At 55.2% G+C, this 20,447-nt stretch overlaps 1 protein-coding gene across 17 annotated transcripts in view; it reads right to left on the bottom strand.

Moving 5' to 3' along the window:
* PAX6 (paired box 6) overlaps positions 1–20,189 on the bottom strand; it is a 29,546-nt gene extending 9,357 nt beyond the window's left edge. The window contains exons 1-8 of one of the 17 annotated variants that reach the window (XM_017885740.1): positions 20,023–20,189; positions 13,057–13,244; positions 9,116–9,192; positions 8,679–8,739; positions 4,961–5,091; positions 4,133–4,174; positions 3,823–4,038; positions 2,958–3,123 (exon numbers count right to left, since the gene is read on the bottom strand). In XM_017885740.1, the coding sequence (XP_017741229.1) occupies positions 2,958–3,123; positions 3,823–4,038; positions 4,133–4,174; positions 4,961–5,091; positions 8,679–8,688 (565 nt within the window). In that variant the 5' untranslated portion in view covers positions 8,689–8,739; positions 9,116–9,192; positions 13,057–13,244; positions 20,023–20,189. Of the gene's footprint in view, positions 1–2,957; positions 3,124–3,491; positions 4,039–4,132; positions 4,175–4,960; positions 5,092–5,852; positions 6,076–6,229; positions 7,650–7,672; positions 8,650–8,678; positions 8,740–9,115; positions 9,193–13,056; positions 13,583–14,318; positions 14,593–14,814; positions 15,110–17,289; positions 17,359–20,022 lie in introns of those variants that run through there. The other 16 variants (XM_017885745.1, XM_017885746.1, XM_017885744.1 and 13 more) reach the window with 16 other exon arrangements.
* Positions 20,190–20,447: the final 258 nt, after the last annotated feature.

Below are 20,447 nucleotides of genomic sequence, written 5' to 3'. Positions count from 1 at the left end.
GTCCTTTGACAAAAAAAAACCCGACGCTGTGGAGCCAAGTCCCCCCCCCCCCCCACGACAAGCCTAAGTGGTGGACAATTAAGATATCTTCTTTAAAAGGCGCCCCCTCGGAGCCACGCTCAAAGCAGGGGCCTTCAATGGGTGCCGTTCACCTTCCAGCCTAATCCGTGAGAAGGCGAGTGAAAGCGCCTCCCATTATCCCAGCCCCAGGACCATCTGACGATGGGGATAGGATTTGTTTCCTGGAAGGAGGAGAGAAAGAGAGAGAGAGAGAGAAAAAGAGAGGGGGGGGAAGAGAGAGAGAGAGAGAGAGAGAGAGAGAGCGAGAGAGCCACGCTGGGAAATAAAATCATTCCTTAGTTTCTTAGTGTCTTAATCAGTGAGGCGGAAAACAAGCTAGAAAAGATAGCAACCCGGTTGCGGCACCTTTTCAGCTCTGGAGCGCGGATCAAAACATTGTAGCATCTGTTGAAAGAGAGGCTGACTAAATCCTACAGAGGGCCTGGGTATTATGGGGGTTGGGGGTGGGGTGAGGGGAGGAGATAAGAAAAAGTGTCTCCGTGATCCCTAAAACCACCAAATCGCTGGAGAATTGGGGCTGGATAGAGTTGTCTCTTGTTGTTGTCAGGCTACGTCGTCGCGATTTTATTCACTGCCGCATGGCGTTGATCAGATGGAAACCATATTTGTCTCCCTCTGAGACCTAACCTCCGCCTTATGCTTTTGGAGTAATGGACTCTAAAACCCAAGAAACTCTTCCTGGGCTGGGAAAGGGGGCTAGGGAGGGAGGGCGATCCTCTTAGCGCCAAAAAGCCTGAAGATTCCCCAGGAACGTGAAGCGAGGCTCGCCACCAGGGCCCGCTACCCCCACACCGGCAACTCTGTGCTTCGTTTGGCCCACGTGTCCTCCCCACGCAAGTAGGGGTGACGATCCTGTGCCTGAGGTGACAATCACCCCCCAAAAACCTCACTTGAGGGTGAGGGGGTGGTGATTGTCAGTTGACCCAGAATTGTCTAGCAAGTGAAAAGCCCCTGGACTAGCGCCACCTCTGGCCCCAACCATCACCCGCGGACCCCAGCCGGTTAGACTCACTTCCCGCCCTCAGGTTGCCGGGGACGAAAATCCGCCCGAATTGGGCGCCCCCTCTGGTGGAAGCTGCTGTCCTCAGCTTCTGTCCCAACTCCAAGAAGCGGGAGGCGGGTGTCTCCCGCGCCCCAAGCTCATGGAAGCCCACGCGCCGAGGAGAGCCGGGAGTGGAGGCTCTGGGCTCAGCCCTCCCAGGCCTAGGCCACCGTGCCCTGCGTCCCTCCCCAAGATTTCTGGGACTAAGTGGGCCAGACTCTTGGCAGGCAAGGGATCACCAGGATCTCAGATTGCTGGGGGCGGAGGGGTGGATGCTCGTGAGTGCGAAGTTCGGGTGTCACTTGGGTGTGTCCAGTGTCTACACGTGGGAATCCTACGGTTTCAAAGGTCAGGCAGGGGTGGGGTTGCCTACACTCGGTGGGGTCAATCGCTAGTCTCACCAGAGGCGGGAGCGGGCCTGGGGGCCCTCTGCGCTCGCGGAGGCGACAGGTTTGGGGCCCTCGCGGGCGGGGTCGCCCAGGGGAGCCCGGGCCCCGCGCGTCAGGAGGCCTCCGCCGGCCGAGCGGCCGCGCTGGGAAACAAGAAGCGAGCGCTTTGCTCCCTATCTTCCCAGTGTCCGTCCTATATTGTTTTCTGCTCTTAAAACTGACATGTCTAATTGGCAATTGGTGCCGAATCGTGTCCAGAGGTCTCTTGTGGAACATTTCTACAGCTGTCTCCTTCAACTAGACGCTTATTCATGTCGCCTTAATGAGAAACAAAACGTTCTCTAATGAGCAATTACAGAGCGACAGGATTGTTCCCATAACAAATTCTTGCGAGTGACAGAAGCATCCTTTGTACCAGATATTTCGCATACTGTTACCGATTTTCCCTTCCCTCGCCCGACTCCATGGAGGCGCCGGGCATCCGGAGCCGGTTCGAGAGCGCACGGACGCGCCGGCAGCCTCCTCGCAGTCCCGCGCGCCACCCCCGGCCCCGAGCCCCCAGGCTCCGTTGTGCTCCCAGGAGTGAGACGCCACGTCCCATTATCCCGCATATTATCTCCTTGTCACGAGGACAACAAATACCGATTAATCTTAGGAGTAAACTGTTTCCTATTCTTGACCAAACTACCTCAGGGTGTGGAGGCGGGCAGAGGGGAAGCCAGCTGACCCTCCTCACCCATCCGCTCCTCTTCCTCTAGCCCTTCTCACAGAACCTAGGGTGTTCCAGGTCCCATCTCTCCTCCCAGACCGGAGCAGCTCCCGGCACCCCGCCGTCCTGCTCACAGTATCTTCACCTCACCACTTCCACATAGTCGCCACCCACAGAGAGTGAGAAAGTGGGGCCCAGAGGGGCAAGGATAGTGGGGTGGTTTTAGTTGGGAGACCACCACTTCTAACAGGGCTCCTACCCCTATTCGGCCCTGCATCTCCCTGCTCACCCTTTCATGTGCACCCTACTCATACTCACATAATTTGTCAATTACAGCAAAAAGCAACACGATACAATTATGTTTACCTGGCAGTCTGTCAGTGTGTTAACTTGTCACACTTCTACAAGGGGGCTCTCTCTGCATTCTAATGTCAGATTTTAATAGTGCACCACGCAGCTCACTCTTATGCACAGTGCTGCCGACAAACACACACACACACCAGCCACCTTCATACCACTCCTGACATACACAACCCTCACATTCCCAGGCCAATAAGTTGGTTCAACGAACACCACCTACATACAATGTGCTCAATGTGTCCCAGACCTTCAAATGCAGTCTCACCCATGACATTCCCCAAGCATGGAAGCCCCGGGAGGAAAAGGTTGGGAGAGGAGGGGACAGGCAACGGGCTGCACATATGGAGAGCTGCGTGGATGGCTGCTTGAGTTTTACCTTGTGTAGGTTGCCCTGGCACCGAAGTCCCCGGATACCAACCAGGGCGGGTGCCCCAGCTTCCGGTCTGCCCGTTCAACATCCTTAGTTTATCATACATGCCGTCTGCGCCCATCTGTTGCTTTTCGCTAGCCAGGTTGCGAAGAACTCTGTTTATTGATGACACCTGCAAATCAAACCAAAATCAAACCAAATGGTAGTGTCTCCTGAAGACACAGTCACCCATCTCAGCTCACCCACCACTTTAAAAAGCAACTCTCAACCCATTAAAAGCTTTCAGCCACCCCGGGACAGTGGATTTGCAGATACATCGTGGAAAAAATGATAGCTATCATTTTGGGCATGGAAATTGAGTTGAATAGAGAATTGAGGGGAGGAGGTCCTTCACCATTGGTTGGCGTCTCTGGTGACCTAACTCACACGGTCGCATTGCTTTGTTAAAAGACTGCCCGAAAATAAAATATATTTAGACTTGGTGTAAAGCTTTTTTTCATTATATTGTTTAATATTAGGATGGAAATGGATGTGTGACACCTGAAGGAAAGTTCTGGCAGGTGGATTGGGCCGAAGTTACAATCTGGTTCTCATTTTCCTTCTTGATTCAAGTGCCTTTCCCTGGTGCCTCCGCCCTCCGATTTGCAGCATGCAAATGAAGTGAACGACTGCCCACACTTGACTCCCATTTTCCAGACAGTCAAAGAAAGGTCAGGGCATTCCTCTCTGTTCCCCCAGGTACAAAGGAGACAAATGTGGAGCAGGGAGAGGACACAAACTAAGAGACGGTGGAGAGAGAGGGTGGGAAGAGGTAAAGAGGAGAGAGCCTTGGGCTTAGGGCAGGGAGGGCAGATGTTCTCAGTGAACTTACACTTGGTATATTATCGTTGGTACAGACCCCCTCGGACAGTAATCTGTCTCGGATTTCCCAAGCAAAGATGGACGGGCACTCCCGCTTATACTGGGCTATTTTGCTTACAACTTCTGGAGTCGCTACTCTCGGTTTACTACCACCGATTGCCCTGGGTCTGATGGAGCCAGTCTCGTAATACCTGCCCAGAATTTTACTCACACATCCGTTGGACACCTGCATAGGGGAAGTGGACAGAAAACCACATTATTAATAATTTCAAGACAAAAATAAAATTGTTTAAGTATGCATTAAACAATGACAAGCTTACGTTTTGATTGTCCAGCACTTGGACTTTTGCATCTGCATGGGTCTATAACACAAAAATATACCTTCAATGGTACGAGAACTTACTGTAGAGAGCTTTTTTCTTAAAATTACATTTGTAGCCCTAAAAACTACAAATATGATGATATTTTCAAACAGTTTGAACTAAAAAAAGAATTTCAAAGTTGTTTTTTTAAAAAACTGTTTTCTTAAACACTGCCTGAAGATGCATCAAAACGAAGTCAGATTAATTTATTTTGTGCTGACCTTGCTTAAAGTGGTGCCAGGTTTTAAAGAGCAAAGGCAAAAAAAAAAAAACCCTGATTTTTTACTTCTTCTTCTTTAAAAAATGCCCAATTGAGTAAATATGAGTTAGGGAGGAGTAAATAGCACTTGCCTTTTAAAATCAACATGTATTCTTCATAAACATGAAGAATAAACAAATACCTCACAATCTGAGGTAAGCATGGGCTGGGGAGAGCAGAATGAAATTATGCCGATTTATATAACTCAGTTTATTACAGTTCATAAACTGTTCCCACAATGAATGTCTTTACCAAATAAAAAGAGAAAGATTTTTTTTTAAAATCCACACACTGTATTTTCTGAAGCAGATGAGTTATCTGTTTCAACCCAGGTTGAAAGAGATAGGGAAGGATGGTGGAAGGAGAGGGAAAAGTGGGAAGGCAGGGGAGTGGGTGGGGGACTGGGGACCGGGGTGGGTAAGGGTGGGGGGTCCATAATTAGCATCGTTTACAGTAAGAAATGAAGAGAGGGCGTTGAGAGTGGAGGGCCGCGGGGGCGGCGAGTGGGGCGGCGCCGGGAGGATCACCTGCAGAATTCGGGAAATGTCGCACGGCCGTGCCCCGCTGTGAGCTAGCTCTACAATCTTCTGCCGGGTGGAGTCCGGCAGTGGCCGCCCGTTGACAAAAACACCACCAAGCTGATTCACTCCGCTGTGACCTGAAGAAAGGGAGAGGAGAGGAAAGGGGAAAAGAAGAGAGGAGAGCAGAATGAAGAGGAAGAAGAGGGAGAAGAAGGAAGAGGAAGACGAGGAAGAACAAGAACAGGAAGGGGAAGAGTAAAGAGAAAAAGAAGGGGTAGAGGAAGAAGGAGAGGAGGAGGAGGAGACAAGCACAATGCATCCTCATCCCCCTGCCAACCTGTGCCAACCTCAGCGATCAGGTTCCTGCTATCGATCCAAAAAAGGACAACAGGACAACCAACCATGCGAGACATTGGGCAGCCCAACCCCAAACAGCCGTGCCCTTGCCCACTGGACTGCAGCAGCAAGAGTCAGACACATGCCAAGGAACAAGAACACATGGACCTCACTACCGCCATAACCCCAGCAGTGTCCCCAGCCCACTGTCCCTCTTCATAAACACTGTAGCCAGCCTCTGAACCCACAAAGCGCTAAGAACCGGCTCTACAAATCTCCCGAAGATCCCCTCTGACTGTCACCGCAAACCATAGGTTCTACAGATCCCACACTGAACCTTCAAGGTCTCTGAGGTGTTGGAACAGTGATAGCAAACCTTACAGCCCTTGAGTCCTCCCTTGGAAGATAAAATCCAGAAATGTTTGCATTACAGTCCAAACTGGCCAAGGCCTGGCACAAGCACCGAGTTTGGTTTTGTTTGGTTAGAACAGAAGAAGGAAGAGGAGAAAAGAACCAGAGTAGCCAGTCTGTGGCTGGTGAACCCCAGTCCAGGTTTCCGCACCTCCAGTGTAGACGTGAGAGTCAGAGCCCCGGCTCTGCTTCAGCCACAGACAAGTCCGGCCACCGCAAGTAAGGCTTAGAGCCGGGAGTCGTTTCGCACCGGCCACTGCTCGCTTTATTTCCGCCGCTGAACTCCGCCCTCCCCTCAGCCAAGGATAGATATTAGCAAAAATCAAAAACAGAAACGAAAAAGAAAAGACCACGTCATAGTGTTCCCCATCCCTCCTTTATCTTTGTATCTCACAACCTCATCCCTGTGGTCCAACCTTGGAGAACAGGGAGAGGGAGTTAGCCCCTCTTTGTAGCCCCCCTCCCCCAAAACCACAGACACACAAATAAAGCCAATTGCCAATTTCCACTTCCTTAAAAATCTCCAACCTGCAGCCCCGACTCTAGAAAGCAGCCCTCCTAAGAAAAGACGTGGCTCCCTTTTCAGCTCTCCTCTCCTCTCCTCTCTTCTCCTTGGAGCCTACTGATAAATTGACTCCAGGAGCCTGAGCTTCTTAGCAATAAATAAGCTCCAAATATAGAAGAGGGGGGAAAATATGATGAGCCTCTCTGACATTTGTCTTTAAAATAAAACTAGCTGCACGTCAAGTTTGAGCTTAATTTCTGGAAATAGGCGGAAGTCGCTCCGGATCATGCATGGAAGGCTAATTGAAAAGATCAGTCGGGGCGCTTGTGGCAGCCTTGTCACTTTGTGACAGTGCTCCGCTCCGGGAAATTGCATCGTCACGACAAACGGGACCGTGATAAAACGACCCTTTCCGTCCCTATTTGTAGATCACTCAGACGAGATTGAACTGCACTCGTTTCCCCTTCGAGGGGAGCCGCGTTTTCAGGGTAGCCGAAGGCTTGGGGCTGAGGGGGGGGCCCTCACCGAGGCGGGGTCTGGGGGGGGGCCGGAGCCTCAACTCGATGAGAAGTGACAGGCGTTTGGGGGATCTGGGCTCCGGCCGGGCCCAGCGCAAGCAGGGACATTGCGGGGACACCGCTTCTCCAACAGAGCAAGGCCTGGCCCACGTTTCCGGTTTATCCTAACTTCCTTTTATTGCCTGCCTTTGCCTCGGAAGTTCCATCCACCGCTCCAGCTACGGTGCCCCACCTCTAGGCACAGGGAGCTTCCCGGAAAAAGAAAGGCTGTCCCAGAAAGAGACCCAGAGAGACTTTTCAAACTTCACGCATAGCCACGGCAATTCCCAGTCTGCGAATGCCAAGGCGGGCGCGTGAGGCTGCCTACATCTAGACCTTCCTCCTCACCCATTTCAAAAAATAACAACGTGCCCACCACCTCCGCAGCTACCGCCGCTGGGTGCTCGCCCAGGAGACGCCAGGGCCAGAGCGCCACTCCCAGCATCGAAATGGCAGCGAGGAAGCGCAGCTCCAAATTCCCCTTCAGAGGTTAAGCCTCAATCATTGTGTCCCTTCCCTAGGGACGGCTGGCGCTCTCGCCCACTGGCGATGATTATGCGCCTAGAACTCGACCGCGAAGCAACTAATAGGAAAACATATGGTGTCAATTTGGACGCTCCGCGCCTCGCGCACACCCAGGAACGAGCGGCACAAGCCCTGCGGGCCGGCCTGCGACCCCGCGCCCCTCGGGGCCTGCCAGCCGGGTCGCAGCGGCAAACGCTCAGGGCTGCAAGCCCTGGCTGGGGGCCGCCCGAGAGAGAGCCTGCTGTTAGGAAGTCTGAGCTCCAAGGGGAGAGCCCAGCCGCCGAAAGGGAGCCTACCGGCCAAGCCCTGGGGTCCGGCAGGTTCTGCACAACTACCCCCGCAAAGCTCGCCACCTTTGTGCCCCTTCATCAGCTACGCGCTTACCAGCCCGGGAAGCACCAGGGGGCGACCGGCGTTTCCAGAACAGATGGATAAGGTGCTGGGGACCCTCTTAAGCCTTTGTGGTTCGGCCAGGGCAGGCTGCTAGAAGACCTGGGCCTTTCCACACTCCAAGTTCAGTTGAGCCCTGACGCCTCAACCGTAACCTCAAACCCGGCCTGGTTTCGCTGGGCCTCCAGGCTCCCGGGTCGGAGCTCTAGACTAGCCCTGCCACGAACCAGCACCCACCGACTAAACAGGAAGGTGGGTGGGGGCCCAGGGGATCTGGGCAGAGGAAAGCAGGGAGGTAGAAGAGCCATAAGTATCAAAGGCGCTCTGGGCCTGGGACTATCAGGACCCAAGCAATTGCAGTTGCCAGGGCAGGGCTTTTCCAATTCCTGGGCACCTCCTTCCCAGACCCAGTAAACCGCGCTCTCTCCCGCGCCCTGTAACAGCGAGTTTACCACCCCTACCCTGCTGCAGGCCTGGGGGCTCCTCTTCCCATCCCTTCTAGGCCCATAGGTAGGGTAAGGAGGGGAGGAGCTGCCCTGAGAATGACTTGGGGAGAGAAGCCCCCCACCCCGCCGGGTTGGTGGAGACTTTCAGTCTTGGCTAAGCCCAAAGGGGCCTCCTTCTCGCGCAACTAGGAGAAGCCTTCGCCCCGCCCTGCTCAGCCCAGCCCCTCTCTCCGGGGTCAGAGCCCGGGCAGGGGCGGGGAGGGGGTGTGAGTTACAGGATTTGCGGGGGATGGGGTTTCTCTACCGCAGCTTGGAAAACTCTGGCGGGCTGTTCTTAAGGGCCCAGTCCCTGCTTCTCCGCTATCGAGAAGAGCAAAGCAAACGCCCTCCCCTCCCGGGCTGTCGGGCGCGGAGGGGGGAGCAGCCGCCGCAGGCCCTGGGCCTCAGTGGGTCGGCTGCAGGGCCAGCGCGGGCGTCGCGAGGCTGTGTCCTCCCCTGACCCTCCAGTCCGCGCACCCCGAGCCCAAAGTCCCAGAAAGATCAGAGGCACTTACTGTTCTGCATGCTGGCTCTGGCTGGGGACCGCGGGATTCCACGGGGCTCGAATACGGGGCTCTGTTAGAAAATAGGAGTTAATCCCTGGGCAGCTGCATCAGGTAGGCCTGAACTCCCAACCGAGGTGGACCTGGGGCTAGGATAGGAGAATCTCCGTTCCTTAGGAATTGATCCACTCAACCGCTTGGGGCGATCTGAGGGTCACCCAGCTCTGCCTTGTAGTGCATGCAAAAGCTACCCTTTGGGACTTAAAATACTCGAATATCCCCAATCTGTTTCCCCTACATTCTTTAGCAGTTAACCCTTTAATCAGTAGAACCGATGCCCCAATTTTGAATTTTTTCTTCTATGTGAACTATAGTGAAGAAGCATACTGAAATAGTTTGTTTTGACTGTTTGTGGGTTTTGAGCCCAAAGCAGCCACCACAGAACTTGCCTGAAATCTCGGATGTCTGTCCACTCTCACAATAAAAGGCCTCACACATCTGCGCACCCCTAGTTAAAGTCTTCCCCCTAAGACAAAACAGAAGGAGAGAAAGGTATATCAAGCTGTGGTTCAACAGCATAGGTCCATGGGTTCTCTGAGCCCCACTCTCAGGAAAAACACATGCATCTAGGGCTCAGTCAAAGTGCCATCAAACTCTAAGTCCTAGCATTACACCCACATTCTCAGCGGCATCTCCCACAGAAGTCTCCATCCTTTAAAAGAGGCTGCTCTGGTCTGGCTTGGGAGAATTGTCAAATCTGACAAGTTGGGGTCCCACTTTGCAAAAATATTAAGAACCAGGAAAAGGGAGTAGAGGCCAAGAGTTGAGGTTGAGGGGGTGTGAGGGGAGAGGAATACCTGAAGTTTGGAAAGCAGGGGAAGGGAACCTTGGAACTTCCTGGTGCCAGAGAGTATAGGCTGAAGCAGTTTGGGAGGGCTGCAGGGCCATACTCCCTCCTTCCTTAAGGAATTTTACAAGACCCCCAGAACCCAGCACTCTGCTTACCCCTTTATCTTCCACTCCTCTCCCTACACCAAAAAAATCTTCCCAATGGCCCCCTCTCCATCTACCTCCCAGCTTTCTGGGACTTTGAAAGGGGCAAGCCTAACTTTTTATCCCAAACCTCACTTACTGTGATTAACTTCTTTTTTGACGTTTAGATCTTCACCCCTTTTACTGTACTGTGACACACCCTGCCTACCTCGCCTCACTGCTTTAAAAAGTACGAACAGGAGGGGGTGAGCATGGTCGACAAAGCCTACAGACGGCAAACAATGGCTTCTATTCTCCAGCTTTCCTCGAACCCAAGGAGCAAAACCGAGTCTCCCTAACTAGCAACACAGCTTCCAACCAACGTACTAACAAACCCACCAACTCACAAAGGGAACTGAGGGACACTCCTAGCTTCATAAACCCTGACCAGTGCAGGGTTCCCGGAGGCTGGTCCTGTACGAACCCCTCCCTGCCTTTCCCAAAAAAAAAAAAAAAAAAAAAAAAAAAAGGCTTTTGGGTGAGTGGAGAAAACAGAAAAGTAATTTCTCGTTATAAATATCTGGAGGTAATTGTGTTACTGGTGTGAGTTGTTAGGGGCTGTAAAAAGATACAACGGCACCGTGGGGAGCTCAATTGGGAAGAAAGAGTTACAATAAAGAGCCCATTCAAGAGGTCTGCCCCCCAAAAAGGGGTAAAATAACAAAATAGTCACAGCATCATTTCTCCGTTTTTTAAAAAATGCATTATTTTTTCTGTTTTACCTATGGTGATTATTGATCTGCCTCCCTGCAAGCAAAGAATTTCAAGAAGCACGTTTTACTCTACAAGGCCATTCCTGGTCTACTTTTTAACCACTTGGTAGATAGCTTAAATCCATAAAAATAAACCGAAAATGAGGACTTTTTCTCAGCATTGGGTAAATACTGAGCACAGCAGATGGCTACTAGTTACCCTTATCTAGGTTGGTTCCCCAATGCTTCCTTCCTGTCTTTCAGTCCCCGCACCCATAGCCATGCCCTGGACAGGCAAAATCTCCAACTCCAATGCAGAATACCCCACCCCACCAAATGCAGGACCCTGAAGCTGCAAAGGAGTAGCAGGTAGGGAGATGAGGAATGGAATTCCCCTAGGAGGGGTAAAACTTCCTGAACTCCACTTTGTAACCCATGCTGTACACAGTCACAACAGAATGCCCCCATCCTGGCTGGTAACTTCTTGATACCATTTTTAAAAATTCAGTAGCTGAGCCCAGAGAGGCCTTGTTGATTAGTTTTCGAAGCAGCTGGGAAGGTGGTAGTATTTCAAATTCCAGTTCTGCTCCATTCCCACTTCCCTCTGGCTAAGAAGCTATCTAATTACTTAAGTTAACGTGAACACTAAGTGCAGAGGCAACCCGGGAAGTGGGGCACATCGACACCCGGAAGCAGTCCTGTGCACCGGAGAGGGCAGACCCCCGACTGCAGCCTGAGCCCCCCAGCTCAGCCTGAGGCTCTGTACGGCCTCGCTGGGGCCGTAGACCCACATCCTGAACGAAGGCATCTCCAGACATTTTGGAGTCGTCCCGGCCTTGGACCACGAGACCGCTGGACCACTGCCCCCACCTCTCTGTCCCCAACACAAGCCTCAGTTTTCAAATGCTGTTGTTATTTTAATTACTTAATTCTCAAATTCCATCCCCAAACTCTTTAACTGGGGTAAAGGGGAGAGCTCATTCTTGGTCTTCCCGCCCCCAGCCAAAACAGGAATTAGCAATTAAGATGACAAAGTTTTACTCTCTAGGGCCAAATAAGATAACAACTAATCAAACTGCCTTCAGACGTTTGCAAAGGTCACTGGCTATAAAAAATGTAATGTCAACGGCAACAACTATTATTTCTCTTCGGTAAACTCGTCAGGCTTTCAAGCTCTTTGCCTTTCATTTCATTTTCTGCTCCCAGCCCCTACCAAACCCTTCCCAAGTTCGAGTTAAATATCCAGAATGGCTTAAGGAGCTTCGGAGAGTATAAGGAAAATAAAAAGGAAGGAAGAAACAAACCACGTTCACTTTGTTTTTAAACTTTCTAGAAATCGCTCATGAATGAAGAGCCGGGTTTTAGCACTCGAAAAGAAAGCATTTCCCCTTGAAATTCAACTCCATTTCCCCAATTACACTTGCTAAAATTCGGGGCTATTACGGCGCAGGGAGACTGAGAAAATCTGCACAAGGAAAGAGGCAACAACTTTATGAACTTTGAAAAGACACTTTTCCTCCTGGGATCTTAGAATCGAAAGCTCTCAAATTACTCCGACTAATTAGCTGGGAGAGGAAGTGATCAGACGAGGGGGAAAGCCAATGCTTTCATATAGATTTATTTTCAAGGCCTTACCTAGAAAAACATAAGGGGACTCAGAGTAAAACAAACAAAAAAGCAAACCACCTCTGCACCTCAAAACCTGCTGAAATCCCAACACCTGGTGCGACTGGATCAGAGGAAAACAAGGAAAAATACCCACCAAGCGCAGGGGGCCAGAGGACAGGGAAGAGCCCCAGCCTCCGCAGGGCGAGGGAGATGAGAGTCTGGGAAAGCCTGGGGAGCAGAGAGTTTTCAAGTTCCGAGCTCCGCGCTCCAGTGGAGTTGGGGGCAAGAGCCCGGGGGCTGGATGGAAGCTGACAGTCCTCCCGCTCGGCTCTGAGCTCCCTCGGAGCGCGCGTCCCACCGCCTTGGCCTGGTGGCTTCCTTCCCGGCTCGCGCTAGCTCGCTCTTCCTTCTGCCTCCAGCGTGCGGCTGTCTTGCCGACTGACTCCGCTCCGGCTGGTGGCGGGCGCGGTGCCCCCTCGGCGCTGGAGTGCAGGCTGACCCTTCTGCGCCCGAGCCCAGTGCGGCACAAAGCCCGAGGGTCGGCGGGCGGGCGGAGACGCGGAAAGCCGGTTCCCTCGGCGATTCCTCGGAGCGCCTGCTCTCTGCGCGCTCGCTGGGCCTCGGGCTGGACAAAGCAGCCGGCAGCGGTTGCTCTCTGAGGCCGTTCCAGGGCCTTGGACACCACAGAGCCTCTTCGTCTTTTCCCGCGGGTCGGGAGCATTGGGCGACGATGGGGCCGGGAGCCGCGGCTGCTGCCGCGCCTGGAGTCTCCCTTCTTCCCGCGAGCTCAGCCCGCGTTGGCGCTGGCGCTGGGGCAGAGCTGGCCGCCCGCCCCGAGCCCTGCGCTGCTCCCGCTCGCCGGCAGTCGCCCTCCGACGCGGGCTTTCGCTGGAAGTAGAAAGTTTGGGCTCCTGCGTGGAAACTTCTCCGGCCCAACTCTCCCGGCGTAGCAGTGGGGGAGGGGACTGGCGAGAGGGGAGGAAGGAAGGGGGGAGGAAGGGGGAGACCTGTCTGAATATTGCAATAAAAATAAAGCGAGAAGAAAGAAGCGGACTCACCTTTATGAGGCATCCTCTCTGGTTGTCACAGCTCCTGTCAAGAGTTCTGTTTGGTTGGGGTTTTTTGTGCTGCTGTTGTTGCTTAAAGACCACAATGGTTTGAAATGACGGTGTTTTAAAGGAGTTGCTGGTGAGAGTTTTCTCCACGGATGTTGCTGGGTTGGTGTATGAGAGCAATTCTCAGATTCCTGGGAAGGAGACAGAGATTGACAATAAAATGGGTTGTCAGCGGCTGGAGAGTGAGAGATAAAGAGTGTGGGTGAGGGAAGTGGCTGCAGCCAGCACACCTATGCTGATTGGTGATGGCTCAAGTGTGTTAATGTGTGTGTGCCGGCGCCCGGCCTCGCCTCCACCGCTCCTCACTGGCCCATTAGCGAAGCCTGACCTCTGTCATCATCCTCCAGCAAAACACTTCCTCCTGAGCCTGAACCAGAGCGGGAAATGAGGCCGAGCCACGGTTCGCTTTTCAAACCCACTAATCACTCCGCAACATGCAAATGCACCGCTCGCTCTCACACAAAATATTGCTTTATGCAAAGCAGCGCCGGGGCCTCGCGCCAGCCGATTGGATGTTCTCTCTCCCCGCCTGGTGCAATTGGTCCGTTTGTTTGAATATGAATACACTTGTTTTCGGCTCCGCCGGTGGGTCCCGGCTCCTCTCCCCGGCGCAGGGCCCCCGAGCCCGGGCTCTGGCGCTCGCCCGCATTTGCCCGCTCCGCGCACCCTGAGAGTCGGCGCAGCCCGCCCTGCTGCCGCGAACTTGAGCGGTGAAGTGAAGACTTCTGGGTTGGGGTCGCGCCCCACTCCCCCTAAGCTGGGCGCGAGACTCCCAGCCCACGGAGGGCGCAAGTTTCTGCGCTGTCCTTTCTTGCCAACTCCAGGACAGAGTGGCCTGCCGCCCCGACCCCACCCGCCCCCACCCCATCCCGACCTGGGCCCCAAGACGCAGAGCACAGCGGCGGCTGCACCCCAGCCCACCTGGCCCCTTGGAAGAAGAAGAAAGAGGCGGGAGCGTCACTGGGTCCTGGCAGCTCCATTCCAGCTGCGGAGGCCGCGGTGAAGCCTAGGCCGAGAGGAGGTTGCCTGGCCGAGAACTAAACAAGGCCAGCGGCCTCCCCAGTCCAAGCCTCCAGGGCCTGTCCAATCCTCCACCCCGTTTCCCCGGCCCTTTCTTCTCTCCTTTCTCCTTTCGGAAGCCGCCGTGCGCAGCGGAGCGGAGGCACAGCTCCGGCTGGAGAGGCCCAAGTAAACACGCCACTTACTTTGTGTACAGAGGGTTCTTGTGAAAAGCCCTGAAGAGTCCTCACCAAACACTCACCAACTTCTCCCACGTGCCATTTGTTGACTAAGTGCGGCTGCTTTTCGCGGCGCCCGAGAGGAGGGGAAGCCAGGGGAGATGAGAGGGGAGGGGGAGTGGAAGCCTGGGTGGAGGGGCGGATGACCAATGCTGGGAGAGATTCTCTCTCTCTCTCTCTCTCTCTCTCTCTCTCTCTCTCTGTGTGTGTGTGTGTGTTTGTGTGTTTGTGTGTGTGTGTCCCACCAGCGATGTCGGTATGTCAGCGTGTGTGCCACCGGTCATCTGTGTGTGGTGCGTGTGTCTCCGCACCACGACTCCCTCTCCTGGGTCTGCGCAGTCCACAGAGGCAACTCCCCTTCAGCTGTTGCCAGAAAACCAGGGAGGAAAGTAAGTAAATGGCTTTTCTCTTCTGACCACACACCAGAAGTCCATTTGTTGAATGCCGCACGATTAGGACACACCTCAGTACACTCCAAAGGCGCCCCTCGGAGCCTGCAGTTAAGGTGACAGGAGAGCGAGCGAATGCCTGGTCCTGCACTGTCCGGAGCTCTCTCGGCGGCTTCGGCCCATGGAGCCGGCTGCAGGACACACTCCAGGACCGGGCAAGGAGGAATGGGGCTGGAGAGCTGAGGCAGGGAGGCTGAAATGAAGCCGCCGCAGGGTACGCTAGACTCTTCTTGACTTAGGGAAAGTGCTGAAAATCAGAGCTCATCAATAAAATCTGCGTGTCCTGAACTCGCTGCTGACAGGCCGCGTCGCCGCAGCACCTGGGAGCCGGGACAGTGAGGACGCTGCAAGCCGCTCTGGGCCGCCGGGCCACGTGTGGGCCTCACCCTCTCGTTCCTGCCCTGGACCCAGCAGCGCCGCGACCAAGGAGCCCGGGTAGGGCAGGAAGCAGAGGCCTCCCAGGCCCTAGTCAGAGTTAGGGTCGCACAACCCTCTCCCCTCCCCAGATCGGGGAGGGATGCCGGCTCTAACCCTTCCCGCGGCCCAGAAGCTCGCAACGCGGGGAGGAAACCCGGGTCAGAGGCGAAAGAGGTGGCGCCGGGTGTACGGGTCCGCGGCCTCCTGTACGAGGTTTCATTTCGCAGAAGCGCGACTTTCGGAGGATGCCGGGAAGTGGGGCCGCGGCCCTGAGTCCCAGACCAGCAAAAGTCGGTCTTCTCTTTCTCTCTCCTTTTACGTTTCAAGCCAGCATTAAAGAAGCTTGGACTCAAGACTCAAGTCCGCTGTGCATGAGCGAGGGACTTGGGGAGAGGGGTGGGGGCAGTGATTCTGTCCGAACTGGAGGCGAGTATCATTTTTACAACCTCTCAATTAGCGACCGAGTGGATTAGCACCTTCTTAAGCTTTGCCTCGGAAAGAAGCAGCCGTAATCTTGTTGCTATTTCCCCCCAGGGCACTGGCTCTTTGAATCAGCTCCTTCTCCCACCCCTCCAACCCCCATCTCTCTGCGGAGAAAAGTTTTAACAAAAAATCAGAAAAGGCAAGGAGCGAGGAGTGAATGCCACTGACGTCATTGGGTGGGGAAGGGGGCTCGGGGAAAGACTCCTGGAAACTCCTCCGCACAAACAAAAAACAAAAAGGACTTGGCTGCTTCCCATGTGTCAATATTTGGGGAGGGGAGCTCAACCCCAGAATGAGGCCGAGTTTTCAAAGTTTAAGGAGAGAGGGTTGAGAGTGAGATTTCCTGGTTCTCTCTGGACTGGTCTCAAGGAGGGTGGGGGTGCTGTTCTGCCTCGTGGGTAGCCTCACTCCCTCTGCCAAGTACCCGCTCCGGGGGTGACGCGGTCTGGGGGTGTGGGGGTCGAGACTGAGGTGCGGACGCGGTCACCAGAGGTGTGTACAAAACCGAGACAACTCGCAGGTCGCCATTTTAATTGCGGCTACCAACTCGCCCGAGGCCCACTTGCTGTCCTCCAAGGCGCGGGGGGCGGAGGGGATTGCGCTTTAGGTACTGTCTCGCCTTTCCCTGCCTCTCCACATGCTCCTGTAACCCCCACCCCACCCTCCGCCCCCTATGGCCAGAGGGAGGACCTCTCAGGCCGAAGGGTGCGTTCCTGCGGGGGCCACCGGGGTCTTCCCACCCGGTAGAGGGGCTGTCTGCGTGGAGGGAGTCCCGCTGGGGGACCGTGGCTCGCGAGAGCCTGCCCAGAGCATCTAGCCAGTATTGATGCGTCAACATAAGGTCAGGCAAGCATCTCACCCGCACTGGTCTCTGGCATTCCCCTGTGCCCACCCCATCAGACCTTCGGGGAGGCAAAGAAGTGCCCACTTCTGGGGGGATGTGCCTTCAGCTCCCAGCTTCAGAACCAAGAGCCTCCCATCTGGAGTTCTGACACCTCCGAACTCTCTCTTTCCCCGGCCAAGCAGAGGCGCAGCGCCGGCGCGCTGGAAAGGGTGAAGACTGGAATTTCTTTGGAGGAGGAAAGTCTTGGCAGACACCTGAATTACTTTGTAGTGCCCCAAACGTCTCTCTCTTTGCAGACCCTGGGAAGGTGGGATCCCTGGTCCGCGGAGCTGGCAAACGGGTCCAGTGAGCACTAAAAGCAAAGGCTCCCACACTGGCCGCCAAATCCCAGGTGCCTCCCCCGCTTCCAGGCCTTTGTCCCTCTCCTTTCTCCAGCAACCTGCCGGTTCCCGCTAACCCGGCAGCCTCACTGATCCCAGAGCCTAGAAAATCCAAGAAGATCCCAGAGCCGCCCCGTGGCGCCTCCAGGCTGTGGCCACTGCTCAGCTGCGGGAGAAGCCGCTGTGCCCTCGCCCTTCCTTGCCTCCTGCCAAATGGCCAGTGCTAGGGGCTCCCTGGGTTCAGTCCTCAGTCCTCTTCCATTCACTCTGGGAGGCCAGTCTCTCTCTCTCTCTCTCCTTGCTCTCTCTCTCTCTCTCTCTCACTGTCTCTCTCTCTGTCTTCTCCCTGCCCACCCCCGAAATACCTTTAAAATAACACTGTCCAGTGGAGTCTCCCAGCAAAGGGATTCCTAGCAGCCCAGCGGGTCAGACTCCCAAGGCTTTGCCTCCCAGTCCCTTCATGTTGTTGTCCAGATAGGAGGTAGGTTTAAAACTCCTGACCTGTAGAACAATTGGAATCAGCGGCACTCTCCGATTTTTGCAAATAGGGTTCCTAGGAAAGTTTGCTTTCCATTTCATCACCCTGAGACGATCCCCCTCATCTCTCTTTTCCCTATGACCTCTGCCCCCAAGAAGCAAGAGTTCAGCTTCAAAGGAAAAGCAAGCAAGCCAAGGCCACCTCAGTCCCTTCTCCTTGGATATCCCCTCTCTAAACCGCTGCCCGTTCTAAAGGCCAACTACCCGGTCCTGCGATTTGTCCCGTTGTGGACCTGCGAACAGGCAGGCGGGAACTGGGAGCTTTACTGGGGGATTTGAGGCTGGGGACGAGGAGGGAGCAAATGTCATGGCTGGCTCGCTGGAGCAGCCAGGGAACCGGAGCTAAGCGCATCCTGACGGGCTTTTAAAATGACATTGATTAGGACAAGCTGTTCCCAACCCCAGTAAGAGTTAATCTGCCTGTTAATCAAGGCACTAAGGGGCTCAATGCGAGTTTTATTAGCGACAGGAGAACAGAGGCCGCAGCCAGGGATCAAAAGCCGGGATCCCATATATTTGTCAACGCTATCTCCAAAAAGAAAAAAGTATTTTCAATTAGAAAACAATTCGGCGCTTTTCATCACTTCCCAACCCTAGCCCAGTCTCACAGAGGGTGACTTCCAAACCTGGCTAACGGGGAAAACCGCTGCCAGGGGACAGAGGGGCGGACAGGAACTGCGGGTTGGCTCGGCCGAGTGCGACAGGGGAGAATTTAAAAATCCTCAGCCCGCGGCCCGGATGCCTCTGATTCCTCACGAGAGGAAAGGGAATGAAAAATGAAGCAACAAATGACACTACCGAGGCTGGCAGCCCTCCTTCCCCGCCAGACCCCGCTCCTCAGGCCCGGCTCTGGAGCCGAGTGGTGTCCAGCCCCTGCACGCGCGGCGCGACCCGCGGGAAAGTTTGTGCAGCGAGAGTGACTCTCCTTCCGCCTCGCGCGCGCTGCCCCCTTCTGCCCCGGAGGGGCGTTGGGTTGCCTTCGGTTTTCCTTTCCAGTTCTAAAATAAACTCCTGGCCCTGGGGAAATCTGAACAGTAATTCCAATCAACCAAATTCTGTGAGAGGGTCTGAGGAAAAAAAGACAAGCCTATCACGGGCGCCCTCCGATCACGAAGGGCACGGGCATGAGAAAGCGACAGAGGTCTTCGGCTCGCCCTGGGCGCGGGGCGAGGACTCTGGTCAGAGGTAATTATGTCGCCGCGTCTTCTCGCCGTGACAGCCGAATAAACACAATCTCCAATAAACATCTCTAATGAGGGAGGAGGCCCGAGGATGGCTGGGTTTGATTTATGACTGGAGGAGAAGGTCCACTTCCCACTGCGAAGCGGGCAACCTGCTCGCCGCCCAGCTTCAGGGAGAGGAACCCGCGGAAGAGAGGATCCCGGCCAGGTAAGGCGCGGGGCCGGACGGCCACTGCGCTCGTCCCCCGTTTCCAGGTGAGGTGAGCAGGGGGCGGCCACCGCTCGGAGTCGGGCGGCGGTCCCAAACACCTGTCACAGGTGACTGAGCTCCGAAGGTGCTACCAGAAGACCTAGAAAGAGGGCGCAGCAGCGCGAGTGGGGGTGGGGGGTTGGGGGCTAGCCGGGGCCTGGCCCAGAGGCCGCCCCAAACTCCCAGGCGGGGTTCTCCGGTGCCCCGCCTAAGCCGGCCTGGGCGTCTCCAGCCGCTTTTAGGGCTGGGCTCCCAGGACTTTTCGCCCGGCTGAACCACGAGTTAGTCTAAGTTTGTGTCGTCCCTGCCCTGACCTACTTCGGGGACACTTCCGGCCCCCGGCTCCGGCCCTCCAGGAGCCGCAGGGTGGTGGGCGCTGCTCTTTCCCGGGTTTGGCGGCCCGGCTCCCATGGCGCCCGCGCGCTTCCCGCCTAGGCAGCCAGCGCAGCGCCCACAGTAACCCGAGCTCGCGTTCTAGCTCAGTGAGAATCGCTAATTATTAGGTCTTCCGAAGTGAAGCTCAAATCACACGCTGGGGCTTTACGCGCTGCTCAGCTCTGTGGGCCGCATTCTTTCGTACTCCGCGTCTTTCTGAGAAAAGAATCTCATCTCTAGACTTTGTTGCGGTCCAGCCATCTACACTTTGCAACCGCGGGAAACTTCTGCTGTACCTCGCCCGACCCGCGACGGAGTGTCTCTAAGCGCTCCAGGCGCGGGCACCGACTTTCCCAAGCGTGAATGTCGTGAACTGCGACGCAGAGGAGATCTGGATGCAAAGTGCGTCCCCACCTCCTGCATTTTTCGCGGTCGCGAGTGGCTTTAGCAGACAGCAGCGGCAGACTCCCGCCCCCTACTCCCAGCTCAGGGCCGGACTGGAAGTCCATTCTTGGGAGTGGAACATTTTGCTACTTTTGCAGAAGAGCACACTCCGCAAAGACAAGTCCCTCCTCCACCCCCCTTCCTATCCCTCCCTCAGTAACTCCCTTCCATCTTTGTATGCCTCCTTTTAAAAGCAAAAATCAAGCCCCGGGGCCACTTGGGGCGGGCTTTGATTTGGGGACACCAGTCGCGGGCAGCGGAGAGGCGCCGCGGGCCCCGAGCCGGGCCGGGGCCGGAGCCCGGGCGGTTACCTGGGAGCGGAGGGCGGGGAGGCAGGTGAGCCTGGCAGCGCCGGTTCCCACACTTCTCACCGCCGCTCGGCAGGGGAAGTGGCAGATCTGACAGCCGCGTTCTACGCGAGGACCTGCCCCAGAGTTTAAATGTCAATGATAAGAAAAGAGGGTGCTCAGGCAGGCGCTAACTTTCCTTAATATCCACGCCACCGCCGTCCTCATTGGCTGCCCGGTCCGCGTGACGTCATGGCAGCTAGAGTTGGGCACAGCTCTGCGCAGACTGGCTTTCCTGCCGGGCGGGAGCCTACTCCTCCCCACCCAGGGTCCGGCCGGCTCCAACCCCTGCTCTGGCCTTCCTTGGCCCGGCCTGTGACTGCCCTAGCCCGGCCCGGCCCGGCCTGGCCTGCCCTCCTGTAGGGCGTAGAGTTGATCCCCAGGAAACC

Source organism: Rhinopithecus bieti, unplaced genomic scaffold (genome assembly GCF_001698545.2).
Source record: "Rhinopithecus bieti isolate Rb0 unplaced genomic scaffold, ASM169854v2 scaffold_13558, whole genome shotgun sequence".
NCBI classification, from domain to species: domain Eukaryota; kingdom Metazoa; phylum Chordata; class Mammalia; order Primates; family Cercopithecidae; genus Rhinopithecus; species Rhinopithecus bieti.
Note: the sequence above shows the minus strand (reverse complement) of the source record. Positions and strands in the feature narration are given on the sequence as shown.